Here is a 21,577-nt window from a genome sequence, read left to right as displayed (position 1 = left end):
TGAGTTATAGTCTTATTTTTCTATGTACTTTGACGACTATACACAATTATTTACTAACTATTCTTATTGCACTGTTATATCTAATTTTTACATTGTATAAATTTTCTTTTACTGTCACCAGTGTTCAATTTTTGAGATTATATTAGGTGGGATGACTGTTGTGCTAACTCATGGTATTATCAAAGTTACTGCAGTAAGCAAAAAAAAATTTAGTATTTCTGCACAACTCAGCTAATAATCATAGAAATTGGCTAACTGTTTGACATTCCTAGTGAGGACACCCCTTCTGATGAAAATTCTACTTCTTTTATTACATTTTTCTTTCTTTTTTAATTTCTTTTCAGAAAAAATTTCTATGAAAAAAGAATAAAATATCATCCTGTTCAGGTGATAGATAAAGTTTACACTGTAAGGAAGTGCAAGTAATTAAGCTAATTGTATCAAACATTTTAGATGATTTTCTGTTTTAATGTTTACTCTTACCAGCAAACTGTAAATATTAAAACATTAATTGTGATACTGTGAGCATTTTCATGGTGATCACCATTCATCAGATTAATAAAATAAAAAGGTATTACATCCTTTCCATAGTTAAATAAAACCTTTATCATTAAATTTTTAATTGTTATCTGATGAGGAATTATTCACAAAAACACTCAAAGTATGTAAAAGATTAATATATAATTACTAATAGATTAATAATAATAAACTGCTTGGAGCTGTTTATTAAAATTTTAAATTGTCAAATTTAAATACACTTTGATTTTTAATTTGATTCAAAACTCATTAGTTTATAGATACAGATTCATCAGTTTATATTAACAATATAATTTTAGTTAGATTAATTAAATTTTGTAAAAATACACATGTGGCTAAGTATAGTGCATTCTAATTCTAGTCATAAATGCTGTTTCAGTATTACAATAATGTAGGCTAAATTAAAACTTAACAGGAAGTGCTTAGGACCAGCAGGAGTTGATAATTATCGAGTGCTATGTCCTTGAATATATAACTTGCTGGTGTTGCTGTACATATCTTTTATGTCTTTGTTTTTTTTTTATGTCAATGACAATGATGTAGCAGCTAATTGTGTATAAAATTGCCTTTAATGAAAAAAAAATTGGATGCAATAATTTTCATATAATTTACCTATGCTGTACAATTACCTGCATGTACCCATTAATAGTTATGATCGGAATTGTTTTTAATAATTAAGTTGTACATTAATACAATTAGTATTAAATTTATTATATTAAAGTAGATGCAAAACAGTTAAGTAAATTTTATCTGTTTGTACACAAATATTTTTGTATCAGTTGTTTATTCACTTCATTTATTAAATCAACTTGTGTATAACATTAATTATAAGCAGCTCTTAAAATTGAAGGTAGTAAAGAAAATAATTAGGAAAGAAAAATTTTTTATTGTACCATTATTACTGTAGCACTTATATTGCTGGTCAATATGTTATTTATTTATTTATTGACTTAAAAATATTTATTGTATGTAAATTTGATACTGTTCAGTATATAATATTTTTTTTTAATTCTTAAGTTTTCTGTTATTTACTGTGCAGTCTCTTTTTTCAGTTGTCATCTATGCCTTTCTATTATTTTTTTGTTGTATGTAAGTAGTTATTTAAACTTCATTGTTTTATTTGCAGTCTTAATTAAGAGGGTAGCCTAAGTAGGAGTAATATAATCTTTTTTTGTGAACTGTTTTTATATTTTTATATATTATTTATTATATGCATCTTACTTGTTTCATACTAAGTAAGCAGAATAAGCCAAATTGGTTCTTAAAATACGTCACTAATTGTTTGTGTGTACTATTTTAAGGAGTGATAAATAGTTGATAAAAGTAATTAAATTATTTACTTAATTGTTTATGTTCAATCATATATTTTTTCTCTTTAAAAGTGAGAGTAATTGGAATTGTTCCAAGTGATAGTAACTTTTTCTAACCAAGGTCAGGAGTTTTGTTTATTTTAAGTAGGTGGTAATGGTTTTTACTCCACATGAAACTATTAATTTTTAATTGCATTACTTCTGTTAATTTTTTCTTTTAATTCTGATCTGAAGATTCACTGTTCTTTAAGTCATCACTTTTAAAAATTATTTTTCTCACTTCTTACTTTAAATTTTTGACTTATAAAAATATTCTATTTTAATTTTTTCTAGCCTTATAACTGGGTCCGAGTTAATTTCATTTTAACAGTTAAACTTCTCTTGTATCAGTTGTATTATTTCTATTGCAGTACTATTGATTGATCCCTTATAACCAAAGGGCTTTAAAATGGGCATGGAAATCATTTAAAACCAAATTACTCAGTACTACTATTTATATATTATGTAAATTGTTGAAATTTTTTTTTCATGACAGCATTTTATTAAAAAATAAGTCTGTTTACTGGAGTTTAACGTATAACAAAGAGTTTGATATTACAACTAAAAATTGCTTTTAACCCGTTTAAATGTGAAAATATGGTAAATATAATTTAAAATAGTAGATTTTGGCCATAATAACATTAATGCATCATTAAGACCATCATTTTATAAATAAAATATTTTTCTTAAAAATAGTTAATACATAGTTTTATAGCATAATATGTTGGTATAAATCAATGTTAAATTCAACTATGAGTAGAAAAAATAATCTGGTCATCAACATTAAATAACTAAAAACAAATACACTGAGTAAAACAGGTTATTGGTTTGGAAGTTCGTTCATCAAGGTTGAAATCTTGATTTTTCAGTATAACGTAACCAAAGGAATGAAATTGATAAAACTACAACCATGCAAAGTTAGAACTTAGTTGATAAGTACACCATATTTCCTGATGTAAATATGAAATCGATGTGATTTTAAACAGTAAAAAATGTTAAATAAGAACCAACAGTATTATATTTCAGATAATCACTTATCCTGCTGTTGAATGACAATAATTGTATTATAAAATTAATCACAAAATTTGGTATTCTGATCCTTACATTGAAATACTAAATACAAAGTGTTCAAAAATTTAATTATAAGAAGTTTAGGCTGTTTTTTGAAAATATTCTTATTTTTAAATAAAGTTTCTTTATACAGAACTATTACAGTATTTAAGAAATCTATTGGCATTTGAAAAATCACACCCCCTCTTACCTTACACCAGTTCTGATGTTATCTTCATCCTGCTGCTTGTTTTGGTTACAAATGGCTCTGTATTATCAACTTGATTGTTTTTTCCTAGTTTTTATAAATATATTAAAATATAGTGTCATTGTTTTTGTTTAAGAGTACTGTGTTTAACCGGTTACAGCTTTTTTGTGTTTGACAAAACACAACAGATAATCAGTTATGTCCAATGGCACTCTAAATACTTTATAGATTTTCACAGCATGATATTAAATTTATTAGTTATTTATTATATCACTGTGTGTTATTATCACATCAATGTTGGTAAAAATCTCTTTCAGAAATTGTATTTAGTTACGTTTTCAAATTTATATTGGTTGGTGTCGTGTTCTATGCTTTTTGCATTGCAGTGTTAAGAAAAAGGTCTGTAAATAGTCCAGATTTTCTACTTAGGCCCAGAAAAATTTATTCTGTATATCAGATACAAAGAACCCCACATAAAGTAAGTGTATGACACCAGTCTTAAATACAATTAGTGATGGCAGCCACATCTTCGTTATCAGAGTGAGCAGTACAAAGGATTTGTGCTGAAGCTGATCAGTTTGCCTTGTATAATGAAACGGCTAATTATTTTTATGAATTGCCACAAAAGAAAATAAATCTTTAAAAATAGAGAGCTTGCAGATGAAGGATTCAAAGATGAAATTGTGCAATGTATTGTGATAAACTTGCATAAAATTGATAGTGATAAAAGTTTATTAGATGTGTCTTGTAAAGACAGTATGATTTACTGCATGTTGTATATATTTTTTTATTGTTGATTTTCTTAATATTCTTAAAGTTTTCCAGTAGATTTAATAATTTCAATAACTTCATGAATGTGTTTACTGTGGTTCAAAATAGTAATAGTAATTTAAATAAGGTTAAAGGGTTTTTCAATGTAAAAATTAAAGTTTAGCATTCTTTTTGCACATAAAAAATTTCCCTTTCTATCTCTTTCTTTTGTGTAGTAATAATATTTACTTTTATTTAAAAAACATATTTTTTAAATATTTTGTTTTGCTAGCCCCTTTTGAAGTACATTGTTATGTGTTTTTAAACATTTAATCAAATTTATCTGTATTTTTTATATATAGATACAAAGTAAAAATTTATAAAAAATTAAATTAAAAAGCAGTTAAAATTTTATTAAATTTAATTCTATTGACTTAAATTTGATGTATTTATTCTGTTTATATAGAACCATTGTTAATTGTTATTCAGTTTAAGTTGTGTAAGGTAAAAAGCACCCCTGTTAATATATAACAGATTAAAAACATATACAAGTATCAGCATAAAAATGTATAAAAATGCACTTTACGTGTTTACATTAAAGAAAAAGAAAAGAAATAACTGCTACGATGAAAAATAAATATTACAGTTAGCTTTATTAAGTGTTTGAGGAAAATGACAGAATGGAAGGATTATCAGTGTGATTTTTACCTAGCAATATTTTTCATTTTATAATCATGATTGTGTTTTCCGTGTATTATATTTTTGTGAATAGTTAAATTGTGTATTATAGTGAAACCTCTCTTAAAAAACCTCCACACGTAGAGTTTTTCTTGAAAGAAAAAGACTAGTTTTTTATTTCATATTTTGACTTTCATGTGGACAGTCTCCTAGTGAGATAGGAATAAAGTGGTTTTTATGTGATCAGCCTCTTTGTCATAACAATAAAATACTTAAAACAGTGGGTTGTTTCTGCAATAGAATTATAATTGGAAGACAATAAACTGTAGTAAACTTACTAGAAATGTGATTGAGATAAATGTACATTATTTATCTTTTTTGTCTTAAGAAAAATATCTAATACATGGTTCCCACAGGCAGGAAAAGTCAGGCATTTTTATAAAAAACAAGGAAGTCAGAAAAGGTTGCAAAAAATTTCAGGTTGCATTTTCAGAGGTGGTTTTTTCATTAACAAATCTCTTGTGGGGAATTTGCACAGGGACAATAATTTATTAACAAAAGGTTTTTGTGCAATTGTAGATGCTGGGGACAAGGAGAATGTTTTCATTACAAAAAAAAAATGCTCACTGCAGTGAGAAGCTTTAGAAAATGATATGAAGAATGTCTTGTAGAAAAAATAAAAAACTTCTCTCAAGAACAAAATTAGAGCCCTGAAAAGGAAAATGCAAGCAGAAATTAAAAAACTGGAGAAAGATAGAAAAAATTGAGAGCTACAATCTTGGCAGAACAGAGAGCTGCCAAAATTAAACTTTTAGAAAACCATTAGGAACCCAAAGATATTGGAGAAAAGTTGCCCTATGTTTTAGTCATACTTAATACGTATGAAATGAGTTCTCATATTTTTTATTTTTTGGTATATTTTTAGAATAATAATGATACAATATTTTTCTAGTAAGTGTTAATAATGTTTGTTTTCTGTTCAAAGTAAGGTGTTTTGTTCTAGTTTTCTTATTTGTATTACTTTCTCACAGTGATTTTAGTTTCCCTTTAAGTTGTGATCATAAATATTCTTTGTTAAATTGAAATTTGTGCTTCTTAGCATTTTTATGCAAACCAAGTTATTAAATATTGTTTTTTTTGTATACTTGCAAAATAATGTATAGGGTAATGTTGAAAAATATTTTTAAGCAATCTTAGGAGCAAGTCAATTATTTTGTTATGTTGCTTTAGTTAGTTTATTTTTAGTAAGATTTTATTTCTTATCTGTGTTATTTTTAGTTTACCATGGTGTTCATTTTTATGCAAGAAACTTATTAAAGATTGTTTTTTTTTTATACTTCGCGATGTAATTTACTGAAACAATTTATCACAAAAATAGCCTAATTTTAAATGTATATTGTAAAAAACTAATTAAAAAATAAACTTTAAAAATGAAAGTAAAATTAAATAATGAAAAAAGACATGAGTTGGGCAGCTATGGGGATGGTGGAGACTGCAAAAAAATAAAATATATTTCTTTTTGCAGAGTAAACAGCAGTAGCATAACATTATGAGAGTCAGGAAATATTTACTAAATCGTTCAGGAAAAATGAATCTTAAAATTCATTTTTTTTGTTCTGCCAAATGGACTTACTGCAGCATACATATAGCCTGCAATGTTCATCAATTTTTATATGAAATAGTCCTTATATACTCATTTAATAGTCTTTAAAAGCCCCTTAGTAAAAGGGCAATTTCTGGTAACTTCCCTTTACTTTTCAACATTCCACTATATTTATTTACTAATGAAACTCCAAATAAGTATGTTTTTCGGCTTCAATAAGTGTTGCTGAATAAGATCTCAAGTACCACCAAATTCGCAGTTGGTTTGGAAGAGACGGTTCTCTATGAAAATTGGCCGGATCAGTTATGAATTAACTCAAAGAATAACAAAGTGCACTAAAAACCTTTCTCTAGAAATATTAATCTGTATCGTTATTGCCTCTTATCTGAAAAAAAACATCAAAATTAGTCCAGGAAAAGTTTTTTCTAACATATACACTGTCTGTATATATTTTTCACATCCACTTGCCAAAAAATTCTGGGTATTGGTGAATGTCTGTACATTTCTATTAAATATTAGAATAATTTGGAAATCCAAAGTTATTTTGCCTTATGGTAACACACTTTGAATTCAACTTTTTGGAAATTTTCTCCTCTATTTTTGAAATAACTATTTTACAGTTCAGTTCTATTTAAAATTGGGATTTTTTCAGCTATAAATTCTCTTTTTCAGCGGTAATCATACAAAATTATTTTAACTGAAATAATATAGCCAGCTGAACAACCTTCTCATACCTCTTGACATTTCCCTTATCTAGACAAAAAAGTGTTAAAACAAGAGAGGTTTCATTTTACTCACTAAAATAAAATCAATTTATTTTAGTAAACTATTCCTTTAATTGGTCTTATGCATTTGCACACAGCATTAAAGTAAAAACATAAATAACTTATCAGCTCCAGTTGTTTGTTTTGCTTTGGCTTATCTAAATCCATAACATATAACATTATATTTTTCTGAACATGAATAAATGTATGAAACATTAGAATTCTAATGTTATACTTTATTTTAATATTTACCATCTTTATGTGTGTAAGCACGTTTATATTAAAGTATTTTGAAAATAACTATTGTTGATAAATGTAGTAGACATATTTACTGCAAGTGAGAAGAATCAGTATTAAAGTATTCTGCATATTTATTATAAAATGCTAATCTAGTTAGAATTTTGTAAACCTAATTATGAAAGGTTATCTCTAAAGTAAAGACGGTTTCACTTTAAAAAGATTTATTTTGAAAACTTTATAAATTTTTTTATTTCTCTTAAACTATACACCTTTTACTACTTCTCTATATAATTGCCACATGAATTAAGACATATATAGTAGTGATACAGCAACTTCAATATACCCTCATCGCATTCTTCTGCCACCAGTCCATTAGCCACTGATTAACAGCATTTTTAAGTTTGTCACCTGCAAATTGCTTACCACTCAAAAATTCTTTCTATTTTCCAGATTGTAATCAGAAGGAGCCAAGTCCAGAACTATATGGTGGATAATTGTAAATTTCTCATCCAAATGTCATCAGTAGATCACGTATCGGACCCGCAACATGTATCATGCAGCAGGACGATGCTGTCAGTCAGTCAGCTGCCCATGTCTCGCTGATTTTGAATGGTGCACTGTCACTTACATACAGTTTTGGAAGAAGGCTTCTTCATTTATAGTTGTTCCACATGACATTAAATCAATGTGCCAAACCAATCCCAAAAGACTGACCATCAGTTTGTATCCAAATGGCAGTGGCTTGACCTTTTTTTGGTCTGGTTGGTGATTGAGGATGATGCCATTCACTTGACTACCATTTTCTCTCTGGCGTTGAGTATGAAATCCATGTCTCATAGCCGGTAACAATTGAATTAATGAACTCATCACCTTTTTACGTGTGATGCATCAAAAATCCCGAAGTAGATCCCATTCACATTTTTTTGTGATGTTCTGTTGAGACGTGTACAAACCTTTCTGAAGCCTAAATGGTCATGAACAATGTGACCAATAACAGCTCTAGAAACATCAGGAAAAAGAAAAGCTAGGTCAGAAATCTTTAAGCGACAATCTTTTCTGATTTCATCATTAACATGTTTCAGCAAGTTGGTGATAATAGAGAGCCTCCCTAAATGTTCATCATGCACATTAATTCTGTTATTTCTAAACCTTTCTCACTATATTTGGACGTTTCTTTCATTCATTACATTATCATCATACACAGCAACCAACTGCCTATTCAGCCAGCTTAACGTTTTGATGGTTTAAAAAATTTATGACTGCAAATTTCATAGTCGTCAGCAACATCGATTTTCCTATTCATTTTATAACATAATAACTCGCACATAATCAAAGATACAACAATGCAGTATGTACATTATTAGCGTGGCCATGAACGACACAGGTTCGCCCACCTTAAGGAGGGAAATTTCCCAGTGGTCTTTATTTTAGAGATATCCCATTCTGTTTAAGTAATTTTTTTTTTAATTACTAATATTATTCTTCATGTTTTAAATTGGTTTTGTATTCAACTGAGATTACTTAGTTGTAGTATTTTAATTTCAGTTCAAAACAGTTTTCAAATTAAGTTTTAAAGTTTTCAATGATAATTGAAGCTATAATTTTTTGTTGCCTCTTGTAAGAGTGTGAATTTACAGGTGTGAAATTATTGTAATGCAACATTACAGTTGGTAATAAACTGTATTGAATGTGATCATTACAGATTATTATTAGTCATAAGTATTCTTATCAATTCATTATGAATTAAAATTAAAAAATGCTTTTTAGTATGAAATTTATTAGGTGCTACATTAAATTTTTTGCTTAGGTAATACAGTATAATAATGAAAAGATAGCCAATAAAATTTAATTATATGTAATTTGCTACATCAGTGTTGTAGCGAAACCTTTCATTATTACATGTCATTGCTGAAAGATAAGATGTTAATAAAAATGTTTAAAAATATATATATATATATATAATTATAAAAGTTTTTGTTCGTTTGGTTTTATATTGAGGAGTTTAATTAATTTTTTTGTCATTTTAAAATATTTATTTTTAGTACAGGGAAAATGGATTACAGCTAAGAAAAATACAGGATGAAAATTTTCATATAAAATAATACCTACTTGCTCTATTAAGAAAGATATTAAAAAAAATTTAAGATGGAAGAGTGATATTTTTTTTAGATTTCTTGAAAACCTAATGTATAATTCTTTTGAAGTAAAAATAATTATCTTAAAACTTTTCTTCTTTTTTTTTTTTATAAAAAAAAATTGCCTTGTTTTTCATTTAACCTTATACTTCAAAATTCTACAATTTTCTGAGCATGAGTATTCAGAATAGTTTTTTAATGACCAAAATACAGGTTATAATAGTTAAAATTCTTGTTAAATTTATATTGTAAAATACGGTATTTACAATTTGCATGTTTAAATCTGTTAATGATTGTAATGTAGTTTTAAAGGATAAATATATATTTTTTATGGTAATTTAAAAAATGTAGAAAAGTAATGTTTTTGTTGATTTTGTTTAAACAAGCCATTACTTTTGCAAACATTCCTTTGTAGGAGGGTAAATTAAGGGTGCAGTACATACTTCCTTACATTGCCTACTGATGAAATTTTGCACAGTTGCTAAGCTCAGGTGACTACAATATTCCACCATTTTACAAACATCCCCGTGTACTGGGGTAAATTTGTAAAATATATGGAAGCAACAAAAAAAAATTTTGTTAATTTACAATTGTATTTCAATAATCAAAATCTTCACTATTTTGATACTTTGTATAGTAAATGTTTGATTTAAGATTTATTTGATATTTTATAAATATATTAGAAATTTCAGTATATGATGTTATCTTTTGAAATCCAAATTAACCTACTGAATAAACTCGTGCAATGTATGATAATAATTTGATTAAAGTACGACTAAAAAGGTATAAAGCAAGAAAAAAGTTTTTAAATCTTTTTTATTTTATTGTATTTTGTTAGGATTTTAAATAGAGTGAATTCATTATATTAATAAAATAGCTAAATTTTTCACATATTTTTTAATTAATAAAATTAAATTCTACAAAAATAAAATATTTATTTAAATTGGCATCAGAACTGAATAAACTTAATACTCTTTGAATTCTTCTTAAGTTTTTATTTTTAATAATCTGTGCTAAATTAAATACAAACTAATACCATTAATAGATTAATGCATTTTTTTTTTGAGAATCCTTCACAAAGAGTCAAAAATCACTAAATGAATCTAGAAACTATTTCTTGAAAGGAATTTCATTCTTAGACAATGAAATCATATAGTAACTTCATTGTTTACAAAATTGATATTTTTCTATCTCGTTAGTATAAAGATTGGCTGGTGAAAATTCCATTTTGATTGGCTGGTAGCTTAATAATCATCACTTACTAGAAAAAACATTTACATAAAAATTGTTTTTTTTTTTTTTTAATGTTTTATTCAACATAGTAAATATTTGTTTCAAAAATGTAATTTTCATCCTTTTTTTTTACTAATCAAATTAAACAGTTTATGTACATAAAGATTCAATAAAAACATTTAATTTATTTAGATGTAGGTTTTAATTTAGAATTCTGTATTTTTTAAGAAAATATCTAAAAACTGATGTGGACACTACATGACTTCCTTGTACGCCTATTAAATTACATATACACATTTCTTAAAATGAAAAGTACATAAAATTCTATCTCATTAATAACTTGTGATATCTTTGAGTTTTTACAATCAGACGTTAATAATTATCAATATATTTAGATTTTAAAAAAAGAATCGATGTGCCTTCCCCTTGTAAGATCAAAATATTTTTATTAATTAAAATTTTATTTGGCTATAACTCTGGAACCAGTGAAAATAAGTACCACGTATGTTATATGTTGAAAATCTCTCAATGAGGGTTTATTACTGCAGTTAAGAAAAAGTCCAAAAATCGGATTTTTTGACTATTTTTTATGACCAAAAATCTGGATTTTGAACACTTTTGGTCCGGTTGATTGCAATCAAAAGAGGAGATGCACAGCTGGATGTTACAACAGTGATAAATCCAAAATTTCAACATCCTGCGGCTAATCGTTTTTGAGTAAGGCTGTACATATAGCCTTACAGCCTAAGGTATGTATGTACAGACATCACATCATACTTGTCGATGTGGATTCAGGGATAATCAAAATGGAGGTTTCCATTGAAATCTGAAAACTGAATTTTTTTTGCAGTCACAATACTTTGTTTTGTACAAGGAAGAAAGAATTATCTGTTGCTCCCTTCCCCCTATTCTATAAATTATGTTTTACTTCTTTTATGTCTCTTTTCAATGCATAGCATCTTTAAGCATGCATACAAATTTTCATTCAAGTTGTGCTTTTTTTATTTCTTCCTGTTGATTAGTTACAGATCACTGAATTATTTATTTCAAATAGTGTCTTGCATATGCATTTTTTTGTGGCAGTTATATCTCAAAAAAAATCCTCAGAAGTATATACAATGCTTTAGTAATTACTGTAAAACATGAATTATGCTGTGGTTTGACAACTTAGTATCGGTTAATGTTTATTTTTAAAACATATTTATTACAATAATTATTTTAATTGAAAAAAATCTTCAAAAGCCAAAATATGAAGTATTAAGGTGTTCTTGAATTACTGGTTTTCTATAGAAAAAAATCGAACCATAGTCTTGTTATTTCTAGAGGTTTCTTTAAACCTTATAGTTTCTTGAGATTGTGCTTAGGCGTTTTAATTACCTATATAAGTACATTGGTTAGAGAATCTTCATATAGTAATAGTTAATAGAAATTTTCTATACTTATAAATATAATAAATTAATTGTAGTTGAATATATGTAAATAATATTTTTATGTTTCATAGTCATTTCGTTTCATATCTTTATATGGTAAAGAGAGTATTGTTTTTTAGTTATAAACATTCTCAGTTATTTAGCCAGACATTTCCAATAACAGAAAATTTACAATCTGGTTACTAAAAGAATTATTATTCTGCACAAATTTTTATTTCATATTGTACATTTAATAACAAATTATCTAAGCAGTAGCCTTTTTTATGTAAAGGAAGGAAGAAAGATAGTTTATTGTGACAAATGTTTGTTTATAAATTAAATCATTTTTTTAATATTTAAAAAATAGACTTAGACAATTTATCATTTGTTTGCCTAAAATTTGCTGTAGAATGCGTAGTATGAACTTAAATAAATGTTTTAATTCTTAATATACTGATGACAAATGTTTGTAAGAAAGATCTAAGCATACTATTTTTGTTGTTTCTCCCCTACTTATAATAGAAGTAGTCTAATGTATTTCCCCATTCTTATAAGGGTTTCATCATATGATTTCAAAATACTGCATTCAAATTAGCCTAATTTTAATAGAAGAAAAAATTTTTGCGTTATTAAAAGTAGATGAATTTCATATTTACATCTTTATGATTTTATGTTTTAATATAGTGTCCATAAAGTCTTTCCATGATAACAAAAAAACTATTAGTTACAGCTGTGCGATTTATGACATATAAAGAAAAAATTATAAAGTTTTCTTTACCATATCAATAAGCTTCAACATGTGCGAATTTCAACATTTGTCATGAAATGATTCAGGAGGACATAATGCTGCTGAAATTCACCGTCAGTTGTGTAAAACATATGGGCCTATGGCAGTGGGTGAAGGAAAAATGAGGTAATGGTGTGGGTTTAAGGAAGGCTGTTCAAATGTTCACGATGAACAGAGAAGTGGCAGGCCTATTTTCCTGACCATCTCATTGTAACATGTGATGTAAAAGTGAGAGAATATTGTCCCACTTTACATTTAGCAATCTTTCTCTGAATTTCCTGAAGTTTCAAAAACAACATTGTTGAGAATCGTTACTGACACTAGGCTATCTTAAATTATGTACATGAATGGATGACAAAAATGCTGATAAATGCTCACAAAGATCACATAAGGACATCTGCACAACTTTTCTCAACTGTTTTAACCACGAGGAGACAAAGATTTTCCTTTACTGTCACTGGTGACGAAACATAGATTTCTCCTCGTACGTCAATGCCGAGACAAAACAATCCATGCAGTGGTGTCATTCCAGTTCACCTAAACTGAAAAAATTCAAACAAACAACTCCAGTCTCAAAGGAAAATCATGGCAACTGTATTCTGTAATCAAAAGGATGTACTTTTGATTGATTTTATGGAACCTGGAATATCCATCACATTGCAACTTTTATTTACATTTTCTAAACTCTGAAACAAATGGCACAGAATGCTGAGATAGGAATTGTTCTTCACAATAATACGTCCATGTACGGCTGTATGCACAACAGAAACGATTCAAAAATTCAAGTGGGAGATTTTTTATCATCCACTTACAATCCGGATCTTGCGCTCAGCGACTACAATCTCTTTCTACTTGTAAAAAGCTGGCTTTCATCTCAACGATTCAAGGAAAGTGAAAAGTTGAAAATCTCTGTCCAAAAATGGCTACAATCCTAGGCAGCAGAATTTTATGCAGTGGATTTGAAGGATCCACTGGTCTCTTTTAAAAAATCAATGAGCAGAGATTTGTGTTGTATAAAGTCTTTTTCAGTGCTATTTTTGAGCTGAGTGTACCTTCCCCAGTTTCACAATCTTGCTGTTTGAGAACTATTACAGCGGTTTTGCGCCCTTATTGTTGACGATTCATACTCTTTTCGCGGGGATTCAGAGAATTTGGCGCACGATTTGTTCGAGTAAGGCCGCCTCATCGCGGCGAAAAAAGTGGCAGCGACCCCTGGTCGCAAGCCCCTGTTACGAGCAAAACGGCCTTTACCCTTAGTCCTGCTCGCGCTTTTTTAGAGCGGGGGCCGTAACCTGTAACTGTGTGTTGATCGCGCTCTTTTAGAGCGGGGGCCGTAACTTGTAACTGTGTGTTGATCTTACGTAATTTCACGTATTTGATTCTGTAGCGGCGAAGCGATGCAAAGAGTGTCAGGAGAATACAGAAGGTAACCAGCTGCCCGTGGCTCGCTGCGGGTAGTCGTCACGCTTGTGGGCTTGCGCCCAATATCTCTAAATAGAAGGAATACAGCGAGCATTTTGTTTGTCTACTGTTAGGTCAGGGCATCTCCGACCATGACCGATGTTAGGGAGGTAGGTAAGAAGCCTAGCCGGAGCTTTTTTTCCTTTGACCTCCTCGAAGACTGGTTCTGATAATGATTGTTCAAAAGGGGTGATGATAGGGGTGCCCACCCGGGATGGTATGAACCCACTCATTGAACAGTTTTTGCAGGCCTGGCAGCTCTGCTCCGTTGGCCCATGATGTTTTGGCGGAAGTAGATGGCTTATCTTCCTATCTAGCAAACCCTAAGTGTACTAGTGCTGTTACCAAGAGAAGATTATTGCCTCGTCTCAAATTCTTCCTAGTGGCTTTCACAGTTCTCGTTGAGAGTTTTGAAAATTTTGCCTAGAAGCCTAAGGAAGTAACTGCAGTTCATAAACCGGCCCCGGCCCCAGCCCCAGCGCAGCCGCGTAGGTATGCTGAGGTGGTTTGGGTGGATGTGTCCAAGAAACCTGAGGTTGCTTTTGTAAGCAGAGCGGTGCGCTCGGCTGTGTCCACCTGTTAGTTGAAAAGGACTTCCAGATTTCCGTTTGGGGTGACGGGAAAGGTATTAAAATCAAGAATATCAAAAAGACAGGCAAGGAATTAGTTGTGGTAGCGGATGATACACAGATCATTCAGGCAATTAGAGATTATACGGCAGTTAAGCGATTGAATGTAAAAATAGACCCGAAGAGAACGCGTAGGCCCCGTGTTATAGTCTATGATATTGACCGTAACCATACCGATGAAGGTGTCTTGTCCATCTTAAAGGAGGAGAACACTGATTTGGATGAAGTCGCCTTCCGGCGGGACTGCAGGTTGGTCTTCAATTCGGGTAGGCGTGATACCCAGAAATATCACGGAGTCTTTGAAGTAAGTTATGGTCTCTTTCAAAAATTATTTACGTCTGCAGGCAGACTGTTTATCAATTTAGAGTCTGGCAGAGAAAAAGAGTACGTGGATATCCAAAGATGTTTCAAGTGCTGCAGATATGGGCACAGGGATAAATTTTGTAAGTATGCCTTGGTGTGTGCCCATTGTGGTGAGGAGGGCCACAAGCGTGACGATTGTTCGCATAGGTCCGAGGCTCCGGCCTGTGCTAACTGTATGAGGTTGCACAAGAATCATGAACACCCAGTTGTTAGTAAGGAGTGTGACTGTTACGTAAGGGCCGTTACGTTGTACTTTAATTCCTTAGATGGTTAGATTCGGTCAACTAAATGCCTAGGGTCCTTATTTAGTCCAGATTGAGTTAGGTGAGGTTGCGGAGAGACGGAGCCTCGATATTGCCCTTCTGGTAGCCCATATGTAATTAGGAGGTACCTGTCACGCTTTCACAGCTGGAAAAAGTATTGTGTAAGGCATATCTGTATGTCAGCTATTCTGTGCAGGAAGTCGCTTGGTTTCTGACGCGCATCAAGTTCTTGTCGGACAGTACCTTACAGTTGTTAGTTCATATTTCCAATACAGGGATCCCACTGAGGAACACCTAGTGAGATGGGATAGAATCCTTCGTATTGTAGGTAATAGTCCAATCCTTATTGATGCTGATGTTAGTGCGAAGTCGCTGGACTGGCACAGTGCGATCACTGATCATGGCGGTGACTTAATAGATAGTTTCATCCCGTAGCATAATTTTGAGGTATTTAATATTGCAGACTAGTTAGCCACTTACGTCGGTATGGTTGACAGACGAAGGACCTTTTCAGGTACAAATATTGACATCACCATTAGTAGGGACATCCCTGGCAGGATCCTTGACCGGCCTGTGGTCGACGACTGTTCTAGCGTTCATCGGTTGATACTTTTTGAAATAGCGAATGAGCTGCGTGATGGCCATGAGAGAGATTTTTCTGTTTACCGGGGGCGCTTCCTGCATAGGAAGGCGGACTGGCCGAAATTCTACTCTTTGTTGGAGTCCGGACTGGAGATTTTTTCTCAAGATCTTGACGGCCTGCCATTAGATGTCCTGGTAAAAAATTTCACTTCTGCGGTGGTGGCGGCGGCTGAAGCCGCCATTCCTAGAGGCACTGACCGCGAACGTATATATGGTTGGTTGTCTCGGAATCTGACAGCAATGAAGCAGTCTGTGTATCGACTCGGAAGGGTTACGCAACCGAGTGATCCCGATAGGCGTGCGGATTACCGCAGAAGGAGGTTAGGTACTTTCATAGCATTAGGTCCTCCGAGCGTAATACCTGGCCCTCCTTCGTTCAGGAGCAAGGGAATAGAGAGGCCCGTGGGGCGTTGTGTATAGAGCCCTTGGACATAAGCGCAGGAAAGACGATATCTTCTTGTCAGCTTTTTCAACCCGCGAGGGTGTGGTAATTGATAAGGAAAGGACCGTGTCCTTAATATTTTTCTGAATGATTTGCTCCCGGATGACACTATGGTGGGTGAGGTTTCATACCACCGGCGTGTCAGGCGGGAAGTCGCGATTTTCGAGACCGACTTACAATGTTCTGAGATCACCGAGCCGGAGATGCGCCAGGTGATCTGTATTATGGCACGGCACAAGTCCCCCGAATGATTGTATCACAGTGGAGCTCCTTGTCCGAGCGCTTCCAGTAGTCCTTGATCCTCTAACTAGAATATATAATAGATAGGTTGCTCTTTGCCGGCCACTTGTTGGAGGCGTGGAGATTTGGTGTTGTTCAAAGGTGGCGACAAAGATCCTACTGTTAGTACTTATTACCGTCCACTAACGCTCTTACCCGTGATTGACAAGATTTTTGAGAAGGTATTTGCGTACTAATATTAGCTTGGCCAATGATCATTTGCTAATGGACAACCAGTATGGTTTCCGACCGGGCAAGAGCACTGAGTATGCCATACTAAACGTGATGGATATAGCTTCTTCCAGTACATATGTATTAGGGATTTTTCTGGACATATCTGGGGTATTTAACAGCTTATGGTGCCCCTCTGCCCTGTTTCAGATGCAGACGTGCTCTCAAGTTATTTCACCCATCGGACCGTTTCCCTGCTTGATGGCGGCTTGGAGGTTCATAAGACCTTAACTAAAGGATGCCCTCAGGGCAGTGTTCGAGTCCCCTTCTTTGGATCATAGAATTCGATTCGATGTTGCGTTTAAGGTTGCCATGTGGTTGTCGGGGCATCGCTTATGCTGCTGACGCGCTGCTACTAATTGAAGGGGATTCAAGAAACGAGGTAGAGTTTCGAGCTGCTCGTGTTTGTGAGATACTGTAACTACGGAGTCTCCAACATAAGATGATTTTCAGACCAGAGGAAACCACAATGACATTGCTTAAGGGCCGATTGGCTGCTTCGCGACGAATCCGGGTTTGGATGGCTGGTCTCCCCATTCGGTACGTTACGGCTCAAAAATACCTGGTTGTTATCCTTGATGAGAATTTTCGGTTCAGGGAACATCTACAGTATGTAGAAAAAAAGGCTGCTGATGCTTCTTATGGAATTCGTAGTTATTCATCCCAATTGGGGGTTGAAGTACCGTACCATGCGTATCCTTTACAAAGGTGTCGGTGAAACTATTATGCTGTATGCTGCACCTGTCTGGGCTCTTCGCATGGATTTTAGGTATTGCGCGGACATTTAGCCTGCGGCATTGCTGCGGACACAGCGACTCCTCTTGCTGGCTGTTAAGGCGGTTATAGAACAGTCTCGCGGGAGGCAGTCTGTGTTATAGCTGGAGTCAAACCAATAGATATCTTGGATAATGAGCGTAAGGAACGCTACATTTCCAAGGTAAATAACCTATTGATGTCAGAACTAAAGCAGGAGATTGAAGACCTTTTTATTCTGACTGTTTGAGGAACTCTAAAATAAAACTGAAATTAAAGGGTGTTATGCTGGAAAATTAGTACTATCATTACACAGGTATAAAAACATTTTGATTAAAAAAGACTCCATTCCTGTCTCAATATTTAAAGTTTTTTATTCTAGCAGCATTAACAATGTATACTTGATTATGTTAACAGTTTCTGCACATATCTGTATAATACAATTTTATGAATTATACTACCAGTTTTCTGAATTAACTAGAGTAGTATTCTGGGTCATACAGTATATTATTTTTGCTTATAATAAACAAGAATATCGTACTGTTATATAATTTCATTATAAGTATAATAATAGTGTATATAAACTATTAGATTTTCATTTTGTATTATTTTCTTGGCTATATTTCTATTTACATTATTCTGTACTTTAATTTGTTGCAGTCTTAACATCATTTCTTTCCTGTTGAATGTCCCTTTTATTAGTTTATTTATGTATTACTTTTTTCTAACAGGTGGGGCTGGAGGAAAAGGTGTATGGGGTAAATTAGGATCAGAGATTGAAGATATGGGAGAAGATATGGATACAAATGATCCTAATTATGACAGTGATTCATTAGAAAATGGTGACATAGAATTGAAAACTATAATACCCGAGGCTTCTGATGAAGAATTGAAGGTATGATATTTTCATTTGTCATTGTTCCTTTTTAAGAGGTTTAATGTAATGTAATTTATAGCAAACTTTTTTGGTGTATATAAAAAAAGTAGTTTTGTATGAGAGGTTATCTTTAAAGTAAATATCATTTCATTGTAAAAAAGTTTTGAAAACTTTATAAATATATTTTTTTCTCTTAAACTACATATTTTATACTACTTCTCTTTATGATCGCCACATGACTAGACATTTATCACAGCGATACACCAGCTTCAGTATACCTTTGTTGTATTCTTCTGCCACCAGTCCATTTAGCCACTGATTAATGACATTTTTAAGTTCATTATCACCGGCAAATTGCTTGCCACTCAGATTCTTTCAATTTCCCAAACAAATGATAATCAGGAGGAGCTAGTTCGGACTATGTGGTGGGTGATCATAAATTTCCCCTCCAAATGTTCTCTGTAAATCACATGTGGACATGCATTATTGTGCAGCATGATGACACCATCAGTCAGCCGCCCACATTGTCGATTTTGAATGGCGCGACATAACCTACGTAGAGTTTTGCAGTAGGCTCTTCTGATTTATAGTTGTTCCACGTGGCATAAATCAATGAACAATATGCCAAACCGATCCCAAAAGACTGTGGCCAACAGTTTGCGTCCAAATGGTTGTGGCTTGATTTTTGTTGGTCTCGTTGGTGATTGAGAATGATACCATTCACTTGATGCTGTTTTATCTCTGGCGTGTAATATGAAATTCACGTTTAATCACCGGTAACAATTGAATTAAGGAATTCATCACCTTTTTATATGTAGTGCATCAAAATTTCCAAAGCTATTCAGATTTTTTGTGACGTTCTGTTAAGACGTGCGGAACTCAACGTGCACAAACCTCTCTGAAGCCTAAATGGCCATGAACAGTGTGTCCAATAACAACTCTTAAAACATCAGGAAAAAGAAGGTTCAGGTCAGAAATCGTTGAGCGGCGATCTTTTCTGATTTCACCACCAATGCGTTTCAAGTCCTCTGTGATTATCCAGGGCCTCCCCAAATGTTTTTCATCATGCACACTAATTCTGTTATTTCTAAATCTTTCACACCATTTTTGGACATTTCTTTCATTCATTACATTATCACTGGACACAGCAACCAACTGCCTATGAATCTCAGCCAGCTTCACGTTCTGATGGTTTAAAAAATATATGAATTCACGTATTTCACAGTTGGTGGCAATATCGATTTTCCTATTCATTTTATAATGTAATAACTCGTGTGTACTCAAAGATATTACAATATGACACAGACAACAATTCAGTATATACATTACTAGTATGGACATGAACAACACAGGTTCGCCAAAATTAACAACAGAAATTTCCCAGCGGTGTTTACTAGATATCCCTCGTGGGCATTAAACTACTTGCTTGGCACTATGAGGGTCAGCATTGTTGTGTTGAAGTATCATTTGTTTTTTTAAAATCCACATTAGTGGATATTCAATGTGAATACCACTTTTAAATTTTCCACAAACTCCAAATAATTAACACTGTTGACAGTACATTGACTTTAAAATAATGACAAAAAAGTAGGACTTTTTATGTTGGGACTTTTCATTTCTGTGTCTTTGCATTTTTCAAGTCTGTTTCGTAATGGTATTTCCATATCTTATTAAGTGTTACTATTTAACTAAGAAATGATTCACCTACATGATCAAATGATTTTTCAGTTGTATACAGATCTGTAATTTTGATGTTTTTATACCTTCGTAACATGTTCAGTACCTATACCTTCGTAACATGTTCAGTACCTAACAATCATATTTATTTTCTTAATAAATTATAAGTCATTGTGGATAATCTTATGCACTGCATCAACAATAATGCTTTCTGTGATTTTCCCCATAGTAACTCAACAATCATTCAGAATAACTTGTTCAGTTTTCCAAAGTTTCCATTGACACATCCATTGGCTTTCTGGAATGTGCTTAAGCAACAATTTCAACAGTTTTGGATGTTAGCCTGAATTAGGCTGAGTGATAAAAATAGACATTACGGCTGAAATGTAATGCATGAAGGGAGAACAAAATGCTACATGAAGTTATAAGTGCTGCCATCTTGTAGATTCATTTCCCTATTTCATCGTTGTCTAAAATTATGAATTCATTTATGGTAATGGAACTGTTGATTGAAGTATTGTGGGTAGGTGAGGAATAAAATTTTATGCATCAAAAGCTGGTGAAGTAAATATTGAGGATGACCTCTCATTGACAGTATTCTGAGATTTCAAGCATGTATTGGACAAACCTGCGTGTAACCTTAATCAACTGTAAATTCTGATTATTCTACATTATGGTAGTGCTCGGCCCCACACACATATACACACACAATGTACAATTGCCAAGACTCGTGAAGTTGAAATTTGAACCTATTCCACACCCTCCATACTCACTGGATTTGGAACTCTTGTGATTTTCACTTCTTTCTCCAATTAAAGAGAAATACTATGGGTTTTCGTTTGACTAGTTATGCCATACTCTTTTCACTTGCAAGTTATATGCAACTGTGAATTATTATTCAGCCACCTCTCATAAGGTTTCTTCCCAATTCTGCAGCATGATGTGCATTGGTTTAGCATTATCTGGATTGCTTGTTATTATCCAACTGATAGAACAAAATAGCCAACACTACCAAATAAGTTATTAAAAAACTTTGAGAATTCTTGTATTTTTTGTAACACATATTCCATAATTTATTAAATATGTATCACATAATTTTTTTTTCATTAAAGTTGCAATTTACACACTCAAATATTAAAACTTTACTTTAAGAGTGACATAGTTTGATATAGTGTGCTAAAATTGTAACTTTAAATTACATTGTATCAAGAGAAATT

At 32.1% G+C, this 21,577-nt stretch overlaps 1 protein-coding gene across 1 annotated transcript in view; it reads left to right on the top strand.

The window, feature by feature from the left end:
- The window catches only part of Pdcd4 (Programmed cell death 4), a 45,907-nt gene that overhangs the window by 3,660 nt on the left and 20,670 nt on the right, over positions 1 to 21,577 (top strand). Inside the window, exon 2 of the mRNA XM_075366439.1 lies at positions 18,538 to 18,701. Coding sequence (XP_075222554.1) covers positions 18,538 to 18,701 — 164 coding nt within the window. The remainder of the gene's footprint in view (positions 1 to 18,537; positions 18,702 to 21,577) is intronic.

This window comes from Lycorma delicatula, chromosome 5, assembly GCF_047948215.1.
Source record: "Lycorma delicatula isolate Av1 chromosome 5, ASM4794821v1, whole genome shotgun sequence".
NCBI classification, from domain to species: domain Eukaryota; kingdom Metazoa; phylum Arthropoda; class Insecta; order Hemiptera; family Fulgoridae; genus Lycorma; species Lycorma delicatula.
This window is presented reverse-complemented; position numbering and strand designations above follow the sequence as displayed.